This window comes from Ammodytes marinus (genome assembly GCF_949987685.1).
Source record: "Ammodytes marinus genome assembly, chromosome: 5".
Classification (NCBI taxonomy): domain Eukaryota; kingdom Metazoa; phylum Chordata; class Actinopteri; order Uranoscopiformes; family Ammodytidae; genus Ammodytes; species Ammodytes marinus.
In genome coordinates, this window is record NC_137234.1 from 29843298 (window position 1) to 29864032 (window position 20735).

General features: G+C 42.0%; 1 protein-coding gene across 1 annotated transcript in view; it reads right to left on the bottom strand.

Annotated features, from left to right (window-relative positions):
* Window positions 1-3969: 3969 nt before the first annotated feature.
* Window positions 3970-20735, bottom strand: part of kcng4a (potassium voltage-gated channel, subfamily G, member 4a) — a gene marked incomplete at its 3' end in the record, with an annotated part of 28296 nt that continues 11530 nt past the window's right edge. The window contains exon 3 of the mRNA XM_080028373.1: window positions 3970-4842. Coding sequence (XP_079884499.1) covers window positions 3970-4842 — 873 coding nt within the window. The remainder of the gene's footprint in view (window positions 4843-20735) is intronic.

Sequence of the window (20735 nt, forward strand, 5' to 3'; positions counted from 1 at the left end):
AAAGTAAAGCTGGCTATGAATTATAAATAGATTTCCTACACTCCTTCCTTCCAGATCCTTCTAATGTCCTTGGAACTCCACAGGGTAAAATAAGACATCAAATAAATAAATAAAAATAATAATAAAAAAAATAAAAAAATCTGACCTGGCTCTACAAGATCATTAAGTTCACCAACTGAGTTTGAACTAAATTCTATTGATCTTCTAAACTACGCATTTCTCAAAATGTTGTTTCATTTCTGTAACCTTCTCTGCGTAACTTCAAAAACCTTTTTTTATGTATGCCTGATGGAAAAAACGTTTCACCAGAAGTCGGTACATTTCTTTTTAAAAGGCCACATTTCACAGTGCAATTTTAAGGTATGCATGAACTACAGTAAATTCCCTCTGACTCACATGCTTCTCTGTCTTTCTGTGGCCCCAGGAATCCTCAAACTCGGCTATTTCATCAATATTTAAATGATTTTTTTTTAAAAACAAGTTACACTCCAGAGCTGAGTCCATCGTATTTATAAACCTTCCCCCAAAGCTGGAGTATTTACAGTGGAAGCAGGGAGGCGTGGAGTGCGAGAGAGAATAAGAATTTCAGTATAACATTAAACTTTCATTTCCTTCTCTCCCCCTCAACTGTTAAAAAGTGCTTGCCAGGATTGCCTTAGTATAGAGGGAGCCAAATGACACAAATGTCAGTGGATCCATCTGGCGTAGTCTGCTGAGTGTCTGTCATCACCTCACTCCCTCTCCTCCATCCATCCTCACCAGCAGCAAGAAATGCACATCATGGGAGTTACAGTTCATTTGTCTCAAAGGGTTTCCCAAACGCCCACATTATGGGAACAATGAATGCATGTAACCAATCCCCTTCAACCTTTAGATTCTCAATGAGCAAAAAAAAAAAAAAAAACTCCCACAGAAACCTGGGTCTCCGGTGTGTGTAGGTGTGTGTGACAGAGAGGGAATTGTTTTAAGTGTATGGGAGAGAGAGAGAGAGAGAGAGGGAGAGAGAGAGAGAGATGCCAGCCATGCCATTACACACTTTTGATGGATTTGTTTACATGTCTTAACTTTTGGAATAAATTAGATATGGCCAAATCCATTATGTGCAGTGCTGTGGCACAGTGGGGTTTGAGTTTCTGAATAATCGTTTGGTCGTACTGTTTCGGCCGATCAGTCATGTCAGCAATTGATTTGAGAAAGAAGAGAAAAAAGACAATGAGGAAAATAAATACGGTGCTGATACTACCAGGAAGGGAGCCGTAACATTTGTGTTCAGCAGGGGTGTTTATACATAGATGTCTGTAGGCTGTAAGCTGAAGGAGGGAGCAGACAGGAGATCCATCCCAATGAGATTCCAAGTAATGGCCTCTGCTTTTCTTGGGACTGTGTGTGTGTGTGTGTGTGTGTGTGTGCGCGTGTGTGTGTGTCTGTGTGTGTGTGCGCGCGTGCGTGTGTGTGTGTGTGTGTGTGTGTGTGTGTGTGTGTTTCTGTGTCTGCTTGTGCAAGACAGTCAGCGTGAGTCTTGTATATGGGTCCAAATCTGAAATGTGTGCAAATGACCATACATCTTCATTAAAACAAACACAAATGATCTCCATTTCATTGAAAAGTGTAAAAAAATGTACATACTCTTCCTGGTGGTCTTTAAGTTGTTTTGTTTTTCTGCATCTGGGAAGCAGATGCTCAATATTTTGGCCTCTTAAATCCAGTAATGTGGCTCAATCGCCTCAACAACACTGTTATCACCCACATTTGAAGAGCAATTAGAGACTGAACAAGTGCATAAACAAACCCAATTTCAATGTATTTGCAGTGGCTGCGGTTCTAGGATAGTCCATTAACAGACGTAATGCGAGTCATTTATAAAGAGCAAGTAGCCTGTAATGTGAGGCTTGCGTTGAAAACCGTTCAATTGTTAAAGTTATCGTCAACCCTTCCGCTTACACTGCAATGACCTTGGTTGCCCTTTGATGTGTTGCATGGAGGAGATAGATTTTTAATTTTGCTAATAGAAAAGTAAGTGTCTGTGGAACAGTTTAAAAACGTTACATCAGCTTGTGACTGACCTTTTGTTTCATGTGGAGATTCATCAATAAACAAAGTGAGCCCATGAACAGCTCAGAGAATATTTATTATGTGATGTGTCTTTATTTCTCTCATGATTATCCCCGTAAGCATTTTTAGAATCACTATCAATGTGAGCTATACGATCAGTCCTGTGATGTACTATATCATCCACATATACTCATGCTTATTATATCAATGTCTCTTGAAGTTTAAAGTATACAGAGGGATAATAGCCATAATCCATCATACTTCATAACGCAAAACTGCAATGCCTATTTAGATTGACATCCATTGGGCCATATGTTACTGCAGGAGCTCCTATTACAAATGCCACTGTCCCTATAAATCTCACCAGAGCTATAATAACCATTGAAATTGGATGCCATATGGCCAATACGTGACATACCACGATATCGGCTAAACCAAAAAACGGATTGCATTGGGAATGACTGGGATTCTGGGAAGAGAGTGAAAAGGGAAAATTCAATTTCAAGCAACTGAATGAAGTTGAGTTTCAGACAGTGACTCATTTGCCGGTAGGGCTGTTAATCCCAACTTTAATCTAGATTACATTCACATCTGGCATAGCCCTGCATGCCTCACCATGGTTTGGCTGAGCACTCATTCTTAGAAAAAGGATCATGGCCTGTTTTCGGAGGGCAACCGCAAGTGTCGACAAGGTTGCTAGAGGATTGGTTAAAGCCAGGCCTGAAGATATTATGCACTAAGCAGCTGCCATTACCGAGTTGACAAACAGCAGGGAGCCTTGCGGAGTGGTGTACTGTAACTGTGCACATGCAAACAAGGAGCCGATGTAAGAAGGGGATTGTCACAGAATTGTTGTTCAGATGAATACTTATCCGTGTGTTTGGCTCAGAAAGCTGTTTATGTTCCTTCTTATCTCACAAATGTTGAGCGTCATTGGCGAAGAGATTACAACATCATACCCAGAACAAACCCCCCAAAAAAATAATGCCCAGAAAATGGATTTCTCTCAGATTACTAGAAGAGCTTTTATTTGGAGTGATGCAAAGTACACGTCAAGGTTTTTAGCGTTCATTCTTTCTCACACACACACACCCTCTCTCTCTCCCACACAAACACTCCTTCTTTCTCTCCATCCTTTCATTTCCTTATTAGCTGATTAAAAAAAAACATTTTAGATAATAACATCTGTGATATCTTCACACAGTTTACTTGGAGTTCACAGTAGAGAATGGAGAACCCTTTGATTCCATGAGTCCAATTCTTCACGAGAGAGAGGGATAAAGAGAGAGAGAAAGAGAGAGAGAGAGAGAGAGGACGAGAGAGAGAGATGGCTATATATCACATATAGGCCAAACTATCAGTTTGTTTATATTTCTTCTCAGAACATGGCTTCAAGCTTCTCAAAAACAAAGCAAGAGGAGCACTTGTTTAAATTCATGACAGACAAGTAGAGTATGAATTTTTTTTTAGGTCATACTGTAGGCAAGATAATACAAAGTAATAATAATAGAACGAAAAGTTGCAGTTGGACTTCTAAGTATTTTCACAGTGGAAGGAAAAGCAACTTTGGATTGAATATTGCATGTTAATGGAAGCAGCGGTTACTAATATTGCTGCGGAGGCATTCCAGTCGGAAAAACCGGGCCGACCAATTTTAAAGGGTTTGAAGTCTTTTTAAGTTCACTGTGCGTTCTACAGTGTGCACACTTGTAGTCTTTATCAACAGAGCAAAGAGCAAAATACATGCTCTCCTTTCATCCGACACATACATACAACTTCACAAACTAAAAGGAAGTGAAGCCTCTTCTGAGCAATAGTCCTTTGCAGTACTTTTTATTGTATGCAACATAGAGACTGGTGTCCTCATATCTTCTTGGAAGTTTTAGGATTGAGTCATAGAATCAGTGCGTGAGCTGTTCAGAAAGCAGCTGGTGGCAGGCTGTGGTTATTATTTCCTGCCACTTCACCACCTTTCCCTAACAGAGACTCCTGCGAGTGCACACTGTCCTTGTCCAGACGTAATCCCAGTGGCGGACCTAAGCTTCCTCCAACCTCTCCTTCCCCACCTGCCTCCGGTAGCTCCCCGCTGACGGCAGCAAGAGCCGCGGCCGCCGCCACCTCCTCCTTGAACAGTCGGTCGTGCTCCTGCTTAAGCTCTTGGTAGGAGCGCGAGAACATGTGGAAGATGGAGGTGGCGGGGAAGGCCATGATGAGGATCCCGCTGAGGATGCTGCTCAGGGCCACCACCTGTCCGGGGATGGACCTGGGCACCATGTCGCCGTAGCCCACTGTGGTCATTGAGATGATGGCCCACCAGTAGGAGGCCGGGATGCTGCTGAAGTCTGCGGTGCCCGTCAGCTCGCTCTCGGCCAGGTGGACCAGCGGGGAGAAGAGGGTGACGGCCACGCACAGGAACAGCAGCAGGAGGCCAAACTCCCGGGTGCTGCGCCGCACCGTCAGCCCCAGCGTCTGCAAGCCCAGGGAGTGACGGGCCAGGCGCATGACGTAGAGGATCCGCAGCGCCCGCAGGATCCTCAGCACCAGGCCCAGCTTGTCCAGGTAGCCCCTGCCCCCGGGCCTCTCGTGGTCCGTGTTGGGGTCCTCCTCAGCCACCACCAGGGACACGTAGTAGGGGAGGATGGCCATAGCGTCGATGATGTTGAGCGGCCCGCGGAGGAAGGTGAGCTTGCTGGGCGCCTGGAGGAAGCGCAGGACGAACTCCAGGGAGAACCAGGCCACACACACCGTCTCTATGATGAACATGTTCTGGCACTTAGTGGAGCACTCCCCCTGATGTGGAAAAAAAGAGAAAGGGGAAGGTTGGAAGGGGAGAGTGATTGAGGATGAGATGAGCAGGAGTTTGACAGGTAAGCAAGACGGATGGGGGGCGGAAGGCAGGGTGAGATGGGGGAAAAGACAAAAATCCTGAGGTCAGATAATCACCCTCTGTAGTCATTAATACATCATTAGCTACATTCAACCAGATTTGCCAAAGCTACACTTCAGCAACTCTGATAGATAGTACAGCAACGCAATCGATCAATTATAGTACGAGAGACCGATTTGACACAGTGGTGATGGAGAGCAATCATGTTTGCATGCCCTCTAACTAAAGTAACAAAGGAGTACCAATGCGATAACAAAAAACCAATGTGTGACATACAGAGGACACTTTGGAGTACAGGACCCTGCCGTCCCAATCACTTAATGTTGAGCCTCTTTCCGTACTTAAGAAAAAAGAGCTTTCAAAAACTGAACGTTTATTTTAACAATGTTGTTGCTGAATTTAGACGCATCTAAAGGCAAAACTCATTATTGCTGTTCCCAATGGCCTCGCTGAGCAAAAAGTGCCATCATAGAGAGGGGTGAGACGAAATTAATCCTACAAATGGGGAACATGGTGCACATTTTCAGACAGTTATTTCTCAAAGGCATTTACAGTTTGTGCACATAGCTGTAGCTGTAAAGAATAAACAAAAGCTTTAGAGAAAAAGTTCCAATTCTGCTTACTGTGTTGTCTCCACACAACTTGAATGATGGACTGGATTAAAATAATGCTACAAATGGAGGTGATTATTTTGTATGTGGATTGATAAAAGCAGTGCTAAATTCAGTTTGGAAGCCTCCTTGTGTTGTATTGCAGTTGCAAGGTTTTAAAAGCTACATAAGTAACATCAATTTGGGCAACTAAGGGATTACAAATCAACATGCTTAGATAACACTTATGGAGTCCCACAGGGGTCAGTTTTGGGTCCCAAATTATATGTATAGTGTCTCTTAAAATGTGTGTTATTTGCGGATGACACTCATATTTCCTGTGCTGGGGAAAATAGGCAGCAGCTTTCTGAGGTGATCACAGCAGAAATGAGTAAACTAAAACCATGGTTTGATTTGAGTAATTATCATTACATTTGAACAAAACCAAACGTATGCTGTTTGGAAAACACAAAATCAATACACAAGTAAAATAGATATACTGTAGAAATAGTGTATGAAAATACATTTCTGGTTGTGATTATTGATCACAAAATCTGCTGGAAAACCCCATATCAATTTTTTGTCTCTTTTCTTTTTTTCTTAATAGCTTGATTACAGTATTTTTTTGTATTCATTAAAATTGTCTATATAGTTTACTTTATTGGAATGTGCACATGTTTATGGTGAATAATTGGGGTATGATAGTATGTATTATGTTGAAATAAGCGTTTGATTGTTTTATTCACATTGTTTTTCCTTTTGTTATTCTTTGATTCATTTTTTTTAATGGTAAAGATTGCCATCATGCATTCATTAAAACACAGCTTACAAGCAGAGAGGATTCCTGCTCTAGGATAAATGGGTGGAAGTCATACAAATTCCGTGATGTAAATGCTTAATGTCAGTTGAATTGATTAAATAATTAAAAATGGTGTTTATCGCTTCCCATTATCATTTAACACTCAATTATTCACTTCACATATGGCTTCATCACATCCACCGTTACCAGATCTTTTATTAATCGATTTTTCAATTCACATCCACCTTTAATCTGTCAATTAAAATGCAATTGTAACACCTTCATTGTTATCTTTTCATTTTTTGGTTATTTTCAAACCCTTATATCCAACAGGCACTTTGAAGCATACTGAAACATAATTAAACCTCACACACTTAGCCATAGTGGTGGCCACTTCTTGTCCTGTCTGAAGGACCCTCAACAAGTCCTCTCAATGAAATGACAATGAGCAATCGCTTTTTCAAATCAAAGTCCAACATTTTGTTGACCCATCTATCTATCCGCCATTATTTTCTGGAGGACAATCTCAGCAGGCAACACCCTGTTGTCCATCTTTGTATAATCTGCCAGCAGTAAATTACATATAGGCCTAGTACATATTTTTGAACAATATGCATGATTCTCAAATTGATGGTCAAGAATATTCCTACCTATTTTTTGTGTGTGATGAATTGTTCTGCTTTGTACAAGTAAAACTGCAACAGGATTCTTTACCTGCTATCACAAAAATAAATAACATTAGAACACTGTGAGAGGGGTGAGACCACCTGCCTTGATATACAGTATATCATTACACCGGACATTATTTGTGTGCTCTCTCACCCGTTACATCATCGCTCAGTGCCTTCATTTATCCCCCTGCTACTGTGTCTCATCTATTTTTCTCCCCCTTCATCCTTCTCCTCTCTCCCTGCAACGCTCTCTTTCCTCTCCCTGCCTCTGTCTCCACCTTCTCATCACTCATTCTGTTTCCTCCTCCATCACTCTCTCCACGGACACCCCCCTCCCTCTAATCTTTTATTCTCTGTTTGCCCCCTCACACTGTCTCTGTCTCTCTGCTTCGGAGCCCTCGTTCATTCAGTGGTCCTTTAAGTGAAACACAGCCTCCCTCCACTGTTTCTCTATGCATGGAGCATCCTTGGCACGTTCCCCATTCCTCCCGCCCTCATTCATCACACGTATTCTTCGTCTTGCGTGAGTCTTATTAGCCTTTCACTTTGTTCCTACAGGGTCACATTAACCTGCATTATTTGTACTGTAGTGTAGTCTACAGCAGTACTTTTTTTAAACTTTTAAACATTAACCCTTAAAAGGTGGATTCAGCGATTCTGGAGAATGCTTGTTGGTAACATCACTTTTTGTCAAAATCGATGAATATCTCCTAACGATCCACTACCTTCCCTTGCGTGTGTCCATGCACTGAGAAAAATAATCCAGTGTTAATAGAAAGCCTCGGCTGGGTAAACGGGCATGTTGCTAGCTACGGAGGGCCCCTTTTATTAACATACCCTTTGTTTACATACCAGTAGAGCCTAGGCTGTGTATTCATACCAGATTTTTTGTTTGGACAGGTAACAGATTGTGAGGAGCATTCTCCAGAAACGCAGACTCCACCTTTAATGTATTCATTCTGAAACAACTTGCCTTATGTCACACTGTGCCAAGTTACCAGGATACTAGAGAAAGTGAGTTTAGCAGAAATCCTGGTTTGTATGTATTATATATTCTGCTTCCATTTGTAATTCTAACTGCAGTGGCAATGGCAGCTTGTGCCCTTTTAGCACATTAACAAACATCCCCCCTGTTCCCTTTTCATAGTGTATTGAGCAGCATACCATATAAAGCTGATATGACGAACTTGCTATAGCAAACCGTGGCTAGTTGCTAGTTTTCAGACTGATCCTTGTGCTTTACAGCTGCTTTATCGGGATATTTTGCTAAAAACAGCAACAGTGCTGCATCTGGAAAAGTGACAGGCTGAAAAAAATCAAGCTCAAAGATGCCAAAATGCATGGAGAGCTGAAGGTAACTGCATTCAGGTGAAAATACATGATGTTTCTCCACTAGTATTTGCAGTTCTGCAAGTCGGAACAATGTTTGACTTTGTATTAACTGGCGCACCAGTGGGATGCCATTTCAATACTGTTATCATAAAGTACAAAGTGTCCTGTCTCTAAAGTGGCTAAATGCTTGTTCAAAAATAAGTGCCCCTTCGTGACTTCAAGCAGTAAAAAATAAAAGCTTAGGGTAATACCGGCGAGCATTTCAAGTATAGGCTGTAGATCAATATTTAAAGACTGGAATATAAAGCAGATTTCAGTCAGCTGTTCCATCATTCTAATTACCAAAAGGACGTTCTACATTTAAGTCATTTTTGTGCTGCTTTACTTACGGGACATACATAAATCCTTCAAGAATGAGCAACAACATATTTACTGCATATTCATTTGAAAATACACATTTGATAAAGGCTGTACTTTCCGTATCTAAATGTTAAAATTCAGCAGACACGAAGCGACATTAGCATTCACGGAGAGAATGTGGGCCAGAAAACCCAAACGATTGGCTGAAAAAAGGCCTCTGTGGGCTGCTAGTAACAGCTTTGACCTTAGTACATCCTCATTTCCATTGGTTATTTAAATAAACATTGATTTGCGAATTCCCAAAAAATGAATCCACTCCTAAAACTATACCACATTCAGTCCCACAATTGAATTAAATATTGGATATCCGGTTTGCTGAATTCATCATCCACTCCTTGTTTGTGACAGCCTATTAAATGAAATATTGAATGTGAGCAGCCGGGCAGCAGTTGTCAATGCATCAGCCCACACAGTAAGAAGTGGGTTCTGCTTCAACAGTCAATGATTTCTCCAGAGGTCTGAAGGAACGACTGGGGGATATCTGTTCATCAAGCAGAGGACATTTACAAAAAGGCAAAGGCTCATTTCTGCAGTTTAGACCGAGAGAGAGAGATGGCCCTTCATTACATCGCCAAAGGAAAATATAAGTTTTAAACTTCTCCTCTTTAATGTTCCCAGCATACCTTGTGGTTTCTCGGCCTGATCCAAAGTCATGATGAGAGTTCTGGTTGGCTGTTTGTCCTGAATACATTTTTCAGACAATCTATCTCCTTATGTCTCTCATTATATTTCTCTCAGGTGCACTCTCTACCTCTCATTTATTCCCTTCATCACTTTGTACCCCCCCCCCCCCCCACTCACCACCCTTGCTGACATTGGGCCCATCAGGGCTTTGCAATGCTGTTGAATGATAGGCCATTTGTTTCAGCTAGCAGCTTTCCACCTTTCCTCACTTCAAAACGCACACAAAGTACAGAAACAAACACACACACACACACACACACACACACACACACACACACACACACACACACACACACACACACACACACACACACACACACACACACACACACACACACACACAAACAAATACCTAACACAGTTTCCGCTATCTCCCTGACCTTATCTCCTCGGTACGACTCTCTCTGGAAACAGTGACAGCTCATTTCAACACTGTTTCAACACAGCAGCTGTCTCGCACTGTATTTCACATTATCGTACGCATTAACGCGTCGCAGTGTCAAATCAAGTCAAAGGCGGCAGCTAGGGGGGATCGTCAACACAGTACAAGGCATTCTACAGACAGGGACATTTGAAGTGACCCCACGTGAAACCAATACATTATAATCATACTGCAGATTTTTATTTTGTCCAAATATTGTTCTGTTAAAATTGAAAATCCTAGGAAAAACATTATCTAGTTGCCACATAATCCCTCAGTAAGTAGCCTGTCTACAAAAAAACTGAATGATAAGCCTTAATGTTGAAAATAATTAACAGAGCCCCCGAATAATTTAAAAAACTCTCAAAACTATTAGAAAAGGTAACCAAGGGAGACCAGAAAGAACAGACACACACACACACACACACACACACACACACACACACACACACACAAAAATAGATCTCAGTGAACTTTTAAAACTTTCTGCCAGAAGAGAAGAACTTTATTGAGACTCTCTGTTAAAGTTGTCATCAACATCTTGATAGCCTTTAAGAAGGCCTCCTTAACTCTTTTGCACAAAACCTTGCCTGGTGCAGATAGACATATTACACATGTCATTCTAAAGGAAAAAGCTGATAATATTTGATTAAAGTTATCCCCGTTAGTGTATGAGGCAATTTAAAGAGATTTATCATGGTTGGGAAATGTCACGCACAAAGCGTAGCTAACCAATAGTTGCCTGTAGCTAATATGTTTTGCTCGCTTCATTCAAAGTGTTTGCCCAATCATTCTTCCAATGTGACATCTAATAATATCAAATAATACTGGCTGTGTGTTTGTGTACGCACATGTGTAGTTTTTGAGTGCAACTGCCTATTGTCTCAATTGTGATACTGTGTGTCTCGTCATTGACAATAAAGCCCCTGAAACTTCATCTAGGTTTTTGTCTTAGGTGGTGGAACTTCTCAAGGTAAAACATCTTGTCATTATGAATGTGTTTGAAACCTGCATGTAACTGCTCTGATTCTCTCATAAATGCCCTATCATTTAGGGATGAAGGAAACCGAGGCTGGCAAACATCACAAAACTATGTTTGAACTGATTCCAGATCAGATGTCCTTGACATTTGAAATGTAAAGTGCACTATGAATATTGATATTGGTGTTGGCAGAAAAGGCCTCAATGGCTAATGAATAAATAACATGAAGACAGTTTGCCATATTGCAGACTACACTGAATTACCCTCATATTTGCAAGTTAATGTCTGGCTCTGACGCTGCAGTGTAATTGGTTGGTTTTTCAGACATCTGTGTAATTAAACATCTGGCACTTATTGCATAATCATGATCATTTCCGGGGGTTTACATTGATGCCAGTGTTGGGCAGATGGTCAGAGAATTGAGATTGGTGCAATATAGTAAACTTCTCTTTCTGACTCACACAACTGACTTTCACTGCAGTTAAATCTGAATAAGCCCTGGCACATAAAACACACAAATACACACACGCACATATACACACACACACACACACACACACATGCACACACACACACACACACACACACACACACACACACACACACACGCACGCACACACACACACACACACACATGCACACACACACACACACACACACCACTCTAACCCCTCACTTTTCATGAAGGTGGACATTTGCAGTATATTTAATCACAATTAATTTGGTTTGAAGGTGAGTAGAGTGTGTTGAAAAGAACATTAGCATTCAAGCTCACCGTGGCTGTACTACTGGCTGCATCTTGCTGTTTCGCCTGCACCAACTTCAGTTTTTTTTTAACAATCTCAGCGACAGCCTCCTACCACCCTCTGCCAAAAAGTGGCTGTGCAGTGAGACAGCTGCTGGACGGCTCAACAGCATTGGCCTTTCTGTGTACCGAGAGTTTGAAGTGTAAATGTATCTCTCTATTGTTGGGACAAGAGAAAGCTTCTATGGCTCTGAATTATGAATGTGTTTTTCCTTCTGTGGATCAGATGAAGGTAATTAGGACGACTCCTCTTCTATGCATACTTAATCCTCTTCCATGTATGACACAGAGACACAGTGCTAGTGTGTGCTTTGCTAACCAGGGCGCGACCACAACTCCGAATGCTCCCCCGGGTGTTTTGCTCTGACTTTCAATTTTTATCAATCGTCTCTGTCACACTATGTTCCTGACCTTACAGCAAGTCTCTTCATCTATCATTTCACATTTTCTCTCTTTGGGGACTGTCAGTCTCCCAATCAGGAAAAAAGAAAGACCCACAATGCAAGGGGGTTTGGGGCAGAAAGGGGGAACAAATGAAAATCTTCTACCCATCACTGCGCTTTACCTTGCAGCAGACCTTGAACGTACTTCGCACCACTAAACACTGTTTTCATAAAGTGCTGAAACGCCCTTACGATGACTTTAAAAGTGTCACAAATGAAGACTAAAGGAGGAGAGCGGGCGGATGCACGACAATGAAATACTAGACAAATAGACAAAGAATAGGGGGGGCGTAATAAATGGATTGTTATGCGACACCACCATCCACCAACAGGCTGTTCCCCTGTTACCTGATACTTGGGCATTGGCACTATTGCGTATGTAAAAATGAGTTATGGTCACACTCTTTAAGGCTATACAGGGCAGCCAAAAACATTGTTTTTTCAAGCACTGGTCAGTTTTAAGATTGTTGTCTATTTTGCTACCATAACATGTCTTATTTGATACTAACATAAATTAAAGTTCAAAAATGTACATGTAGGTGTTTATTTGACTGAACCTTGTTTGTGTCTGTATATTTCTCCTATACAAATGGAGCATAGCGTTAGTTCAGGCAGGATATTTAAGCTGTTCATATGTAGTCAGTTGTCTGATTTATGCAACATTTTCTTCTTAAATACATGGCAAAAATGAATTTACGCATAATAAGTACGACTGCCACATTCTCATATTTATTCCAACAATTCTGAAAATATCATAATAAAAAAATATGGTTTTAATGTAATCAACTATAGGTTTTACCCTATTCACCTGCAATGCCTTGACTTCATTTACAAAAATCCTTGATATGTATTATGATAAAAGAGCAACAAACAGCCACCCAGTCTCCCAAGACACAGTGTCCACAGAGCAGAACTATATTGGACGTGAGTGTGAAAGCCGAGAGGGAAAGCTTGGTCTCCGCACGAAGCTGCTGCACAGGCTGCCAAGTGTCCTGACACTGACAAAGAGCAACAGCTTGTTAACGCACAAAACAGCCTAATGGACAAATATGAAAGAGTGAAGATGGGGAGGATAGATAGATCGAAAGATGAGAATAGATGGAGAGAAACGGAGGAGAAAGGGATAACAAGAGTTGAGGGGACATCAGAAGCATGGGGTTCCCTAACGCCATAAGTCTCTACTCTCCACGTGTCAGGATACTGCACACGCATACATTGCGCATGCTAATAGCTCCATGATTTGCGGCCAAATAGTGCCCGCAGTCTGCCCCGTTTTAGCACTGTATACACAAAGTAAATACTAATAATTATCTGCTGGCGCTAACACGCCCACAAAGTTGGGCAGCTGGGCGCAGTTTGCCCCCGTTTTGCGTTGACGTGAGTAAACAGACCTTTTCCCTTTGCGGGACTGTTTCAGTCTGCACTGTGTGCTTTCACGTGTGTGATGGTGATGAATGTTCTATAATCTGCGTCACATCCACACAGGTCGGCTGTTACACACGGATCATAGGTTTATACGGTGACATTGTTTGTAATAAAGCAGCCATTATGGAAGAATACTGAGCTCCAGTTCTTTTCTTTTTCCTTTTTGAAATCATATATAAGTGCACAACCCACTTTCCAATATCCACTCTCAATAGTATTTAATGCTCACAAGCTTTGAAGAGATAGAGAGAGCAGGACAGAGACACGGAGAGAAAGAGAGGGATAAAAAGCGTTGCTCTACTACAAGCCTCCCAGACGCGGCGCGGCGCACCTCTATAATTGCCTGTGGCAATTAGCGCAGGCCTTTGAGGATAAGATGGAATTTGCAACAAGGTTTAATTGCATAAGAAGGGGGAAATTTTGCGCTGGATTTAGAAAATTCCCTAATTTAAATACATGCGTGTTATGGCACAGGCGCACCCAGCCCACTTTCTGTTTGGCAGTGCAGTTTGTGTGCATTTCACCCTTTGCATGTGCTCTGTGGATTGGATGCTAATTTTCTTTTAGCAAAAGCAGCACGATCCTTTAGTGGATCAGTCCCATAGACAGCAATTGAGGTTTTCCAGTTATTTATGGTCTTCTCTTTTCCTTTCACTGAATATAGGGTGTGCATTGTTAAGAACATCACAAATGGGATAACATTAAACCACATCCTAGTCACACAAACAAAATACACACGCTTACTGTACGACTCAAATGAAACCTCCACCTTCCTCTACAAACTGCTATAACAGCAATGCAGGGTGCTGTTAAAGTTTCTCATCCAATATTCTAAAGTGTCATCAAATTCAAAATGTGCACTCACAAACACACACATGGCCTTGTGCTTTTACAGCCACTACTCTATGCAAGCAATAAACACAGAGCAATTTTTCCCCCAATCTATTACAACAAGTTGGAAGAGCCCCATCAATTTGTTGCATCAATAAGCGTCTCATAAAATTAGATTAAAAGACACACCCATCCGCTTCTGGGTCTGCAAACTGCAGTAGAAACGCAGAGGCAAGATGGACAGGGTGTGTTTGGCTTCAGTTATGAGGGGAGGGGAGGGGGGCTGCTGTGTGAAGGTTGAGTTGGATTTTCACTCTGCTTGTTCAGTACTTCTCTGCCTGTGTCATTCCTCACCTGTCCAATAGGCGCCCTCAGTGTGCTCACCAATTGCGCACGGCCAATCATACTCTCACATTATGCACGGACCAATCGCCGTCTTCGGTCAAGAGTCATTTTGATTGGTGCAACTCGGTTTTCAGGGCTCTAGCCCACAAGTCCGGGCAGCGGCCATATTGCAGCAGCCATATTGCTGCAAAGCGAGGGCTTCTGGGAAATCAGAATTCCTCCACAGTAGTCTAGAGGGAAGCCCCACAAAACCTGGGCAGCTGGACAGAGCCAGTGAATATGAACAGTCCATCATGAAAAGGGGAATGTATTCCGATGCTACCTGTAAATAGTATCGTAGAAACAAATGTCTGAACTAAATTAAAAACCCTGGTAAAACTTTAGCTAACAGTTAGTTAATGCTTGGTTAATACTTGATAAGCATTTATCTTGCTTTATTAGGCATTAACTAGTCATTGATAACTGCTTATTTAATGTTTAGTAAGCATACACTCAGCATTAACTAACTGGTATGCTTAGTTAATGTTTAACTAAGCTTTAGATTTTGAATCTCAATGAGTATATTCCTGGAAAAAAATAAAGGTTTAGTTAACAAAGCATAGTTAATGCTTGAACAAGCATAAACGTACTGTTACTAACTAAGCAATAACTGTTAGTTAATAAGAATTAACTAAGTATTAACAAACCGTTCATAGCATAAACTAAGCATTAATGTACCCTTATTGTAAAGTGTTACAAAAACCCATCTAGCCTGCAAATTGAATCCCTACCAAAGGAAATGGTAGAAATCAGTAATGCAGTCTGCGGATGATGTCAAACAAGCCTAAGAGTATTCAGTTTTGGATGCCGGATTTAACACCGGATATATTGCTGCAAAGCAAGGGGCTTCTTGGTACTCAGGTTACCTCCAGTTGCTCCTTGATGCCTTTCAGTGAATATACAGAGAGAGCTGTTTTGTGTGTTGGTTGCCAGATTGTCTGTTGCCGTGCTGCAGCTTTTCTTTCTGATCTTCAAAAGCTCTTGTCAGAATTTTAAAGCTGTGAAGTTTCGCGTTGAAAATTAATTTCAAAGGAACTGCAGCAATCAGTGTATCTGCGAATACATGGGGGCGAACTAAACCCGCACAAACATTGGTCTACCTTGACACACAAATTGGTGCTGTGGACCAATAGAGTGTGTTTGCAGACAGTAATGAGAGAAGAATCCATGGAACAGATAAAAAAATACTTGAATAACTGTATCAACTTATTTTCCCCATAGCGGCTGAGCAACCTGGCTTGCGACCTGTCAGATACTGACACTGATTAGTGTGCTAGTGGCCAGCTCCCAGGCTACAGTAGTTCCCAAACTAGCCGTGTCCGTAGTCCTTTCATCATCTATAGGCCTACTAGCTTCTAGCATTAGATATTTTGTGATGATGCACTGATAATACACTGATAAACGTGGTACCTGATAGTATAATTCATTCTGCTAACCTGCCTCAAACTCCTGTCCAAGCTATCCTTTGGCTGCTGTATTTTGCCTCGTTTCCACCGAGTAGAGCGGGTCGGATCGGAGCGGTTCGGTCCGGGTAGTTTGGCTTTTCATTTGCCAAAAGTTGGGTAGGGTACGGTTTAAGCGCACCTAACCGCTCTGAGCCGCTCCTAATCTCAGTACTCCTCCGTAGGGGTACTAGCCGCCTGAAAGGGTGCCTAAAAGGCGGAGCTACACACTGCCATCATTTGATTGGTCGAAAGAATCATTTCCGCCATGTGTAGTCATCTCGGCAAGAGTGAAGAGAGTCTTGTGTTTTGGCGAAAATGTGAGCACAGCACTGTTTATTGTGTGGTGTTTTTCCTCGTCAATAAATTAATCAGTTGGTTACACTGTGTCCCACTGCTAGTCACGTAGCTGCCGCAGCCAGCACTGTTCGCTCACTGTCTCTATGAGTTGCACCGAGCCGTCTCTGTGTGTTTACGCCATAGATAGTAGGCTAGTAAATACACGCTCACAACAACACGGGGGGAATAAATAATTATGCGGCTGGTTTGACCAAGCGAGACCGCTGGCTTGACCCGACCACAGTTGGTCGAAAGAATCATTTCCGCCGTGTGTAGTCACCTCGGCAAGAGTGAAGAGAGTCTTGTGTTTTGGCGAAAACGTGAGCGCGGCACTGTTTATTGTGAGGTGATTTGCCTCGTCATTAAATGAATCAGTTGGCTACACTGTGTCCCACTGCTACGATGTCACGTAGCTGCCGCAGCCAGCGCTGTTTGCTCACTGTCTCTATCAGTTGCACTGAGCCGTCTCTGTGCTCACAACAACACGGGGGGAATAAATAAAGAAACGGCTGGTTTGACCAAGCAAAAACGAGAGACCGCTGGCTTGACCACAGTTGTTCCACAGCCCGATAGTTTGACCCACATTCTGGCGGCAGCTATCGCAGTCCAGCCTAAACCCCGCCCTACCAGTAAGGGTAGGGTCTGCGGTGGAAACACCACCGAGATTCTTAAAAGTGAGCTGTCCCGCTCTGAGCCGCTCCTACCCGACCCGCTCTACTCGGTGGAAACGAGGCATTTGTGTCTACATCTTGAACAACTTAATTGCACACGTTTATGAAGTTCAATGTCTTATTGGAGATTTTGGATCATTAATACATTTAAAACTGTCAAAAAGTTGTGAGCACAGGGGCTGTTAAGCTTTCTAAAGGGGAGACATCTTTGACATTTATTTCCGTTTATTTGGCAAGAGGCACACGCTCATCGTGCTGGCCTTCACGCCTTCCAAGGGCACACAACACGTCGATGAACATATTACTCTCTTTTTTGGCAGGACTGCTTGACATTCATGGTACTTTGTGTCCTTGTTCGATATCTATCACCTTTAAAGACTGTAAATAGGTAAGAATCATGAACAAAATATAAAAATCCACTTTGCAAAAATTGTGAATATGTATGTGGATGTCATACAGAAAACAATTTGATTTTGATGTGATACAAAAATCTTCAATTTGACAAGCGAATAAAATCAAAGATCCCCCACTGTAAAACTGCTACTTTACTGTAACATTACGTTTTTTTCTAAGAGGGCCCACTCAATTCATTGGGCTGTGCTGTACTATTCCAGCCTGGCACTGAGAGAATAAACACCCCATAGTTTGCTGCTCTCACCCATAATCCCCCTTGGCAGCCATGTAGCACATCACACACACACACACACACACACACACACACACACACACACACACACACACACACACACACACACACACACACACACACACACACACACACACACACACAGAATACAGCTCATGAGAAGATGGGCCACAATAGGCATGGAATCTGCTCTGAACTGATACGGTCAAACAGAATACGTAACTAGCCCCCGGACTTCAACGCACAGGAAACAACATGTTTGCGCCAATTATTGGTGCATGTACATTCACACACATGCATTGTCGGAGCTTTAATGGAGTCTGGTAGTTAGCATAAAAAAAACAGTTACAGATGTGGAGGGCGTATAAGATTGAGAACATGGTATCTCTAAGCTTTGCAGTCTGAACTGGCAATCTGTCATAACAAGAAGTGAGCAGAATGTTATTAAGTTGTTGGATGAGCGCGCACACACACACACACACACACACACACACACACACACACGCTGCTTTTTTATTGCTCCTTATCAATCTAAATCATCTATTTCACATTATCCCAGTTGTGATGTTAAGGTCATCTGCTGCTGATGTAAGGTCATCTCTCTCTGACTTTCTAACCGAGTGTGTCTGTGTGTGTGTATGTGTGTCTCTATGTGTGTGTGTATGTGTGTCTCTGTGTGTGTGTGTGTGTGTGTGTGTGTGTGTGTCTATGTGTGTGTGTGTGTGTGTGTGTGTGTGTGTGTGTGTGTGTGTGTGTGTGTGTGTGTGTGTGTGTGTGATGCATTATGAATACCCCAGTGGCATCCAATGGTTTTTCCACCACTTTCCCCATTTCTGCATCTGCTTTATTCATGTTTCCTCTCCCTTTCTACCCTCCACCAGCGTGTCTAAAGTCCTATTTACTCTCCTTGACATATATAGTGGCTCTGACTGACCGCCAGACTCGGTCTCACCCCACTAAGCTTACAGTAACAAAGTTTACTTACTCGGACACGCTTTAGTGTTCCCTTCGTGTTTATTTAACAGAGGTTGAAATTATGAGGAGGGGAGGCTAAAAATGTGGACACATGAAGAAAGCATTCTTAATTTGCCGGGCCTTGTTGTTGCACACTGAAACAAGGACCGTGATTGATGATGGTGCTTTGTCTTCTTGGCCCACTGGATGCACAGTAGCAGGCTGACTCTTACGAAGCCTCGCTGTTGGCTCTCTCCATTCTCCTTACAGCATGGTTTTTAGAGATAAAAACAAGATACAAAAACGGAGCTTGTTAGGGGGGTATGGGGTCAATGCCCCCCCCCTGGTCATTTGTTCCCCCTCGTATGCACTCAATATTTGCTTTTTTTTCGGACATTTAGAGAGCAACACTTGAATATCAATAGCTTTCAAATGATGCCAGTCAGATTCTTTTCTGTGTCTCTCTCCTTTCCATAATCTGCGCCCCCCCCCTTCTTTCTCTCTCCTCTCATCAGTCTGCCTGGAACACCACATTTTTCCTTTTCATTCCTCCCTCTGTCATCTACTCTTTGTTCTCTGTAAACCCTTTTAATTTAATGGCTGTCCCTTTCTCTGTGACTTGTTACTAGTCTCTCCTGACAAAGAGCATTAAAAGTGTGCTAGAAAAATAATATAGCCTACCTTCTTTGGTTTATCTTTGCCTTTGTGTTTTTGCATCATTTGGGATATTATAAATTGTAGAATTGTGTCTCAAACAGTACATGGACGAAAGCAAAATGTGTGTTATGTATATTAATACTTTGTTGATTCACAATCATTAGGTTAGGCGTTTGTGTTGTTAAATCGAGAGGAACAACACTTATTTCTGATTATGATTCATTTGACATAATGCTAATCCCATGGGCACAGTGAGCAGAACCTATATCCTCCTCTCTTTCTCCATCCCCTTCTCTTTCTTATTTTCTCTCCCCATTCGGCCCTGTGTCTCTTCGCAGCGAGACTGAGACGTTAGTTAGATGATGAATGAGGCTGAAGGTTATTGAACGACAGCCCACTTGAGAAGTCCTTGACAAGTGTTGATATAATAAAAGAACCAACTTGTTGACTAACTTTATGTTCTTTTAGTAACAGCCAGATTGTCCAAAGCAAACACCCACACAAGGACAGTTAGGAGAAATACTTTTTATCTTGGCATTGTAAGATTATTTTCTTTTGCTCAAAGGGCAATTATCGAAGGGCTTTTATTAAATACACCTCAGGAAAAATACCACGATTCTGGCATCTCTGACCTCAATGATGGGCTAACGGCCCTGGTTACAATGTGTGGTTCACAATCTTAGGTATAGAATTGATAGGTTGGGAAGAACGACAATTGTATTACACCAAATGGTAAATGGACTCTACTTATATGGTCCTTGTCCCTGGTTTTTCACAGACTCAAAGCTCTTTATATTGTTTTGTATACATTCACCCAATCACACACACATGCATTAGCAGATACCACGCAGGGTGCAAGCTAACTATCGGGAGCAATTCAAAAAATAATTCACAATCATTTTTCTTCTCGTTGCAGGCTGTGTTGCTTAGAGCTGCAGGGGGAATTTAATTCTTGCTTCCAACTACGGACAGCCAAAAAAAGAATTGGATAAAAAAAATCCACTCTAAAAGGAACTCGAGATAATAAATGTGGAAATTGGCTCTATTGATTCACATAATGCAATTCTGCACACTTCAGAAGCAGGAGGAGACATACACGCATAACCAGAATTCCTATTGGGATTTTATCACAGCCAACACTTTGATCTTTTCCAAATGATTCACATGGGAGCTGGACACTAACGTTTAATGACAGATAAGAGAGCAGACTCTTGTTTTTTTAGTTTCAGGCGGTAGGCGCTATGACGAGCAGATTTATCATTGGGAAAGATTAAGTCATCCCTGGTCATTCAATTTTCTT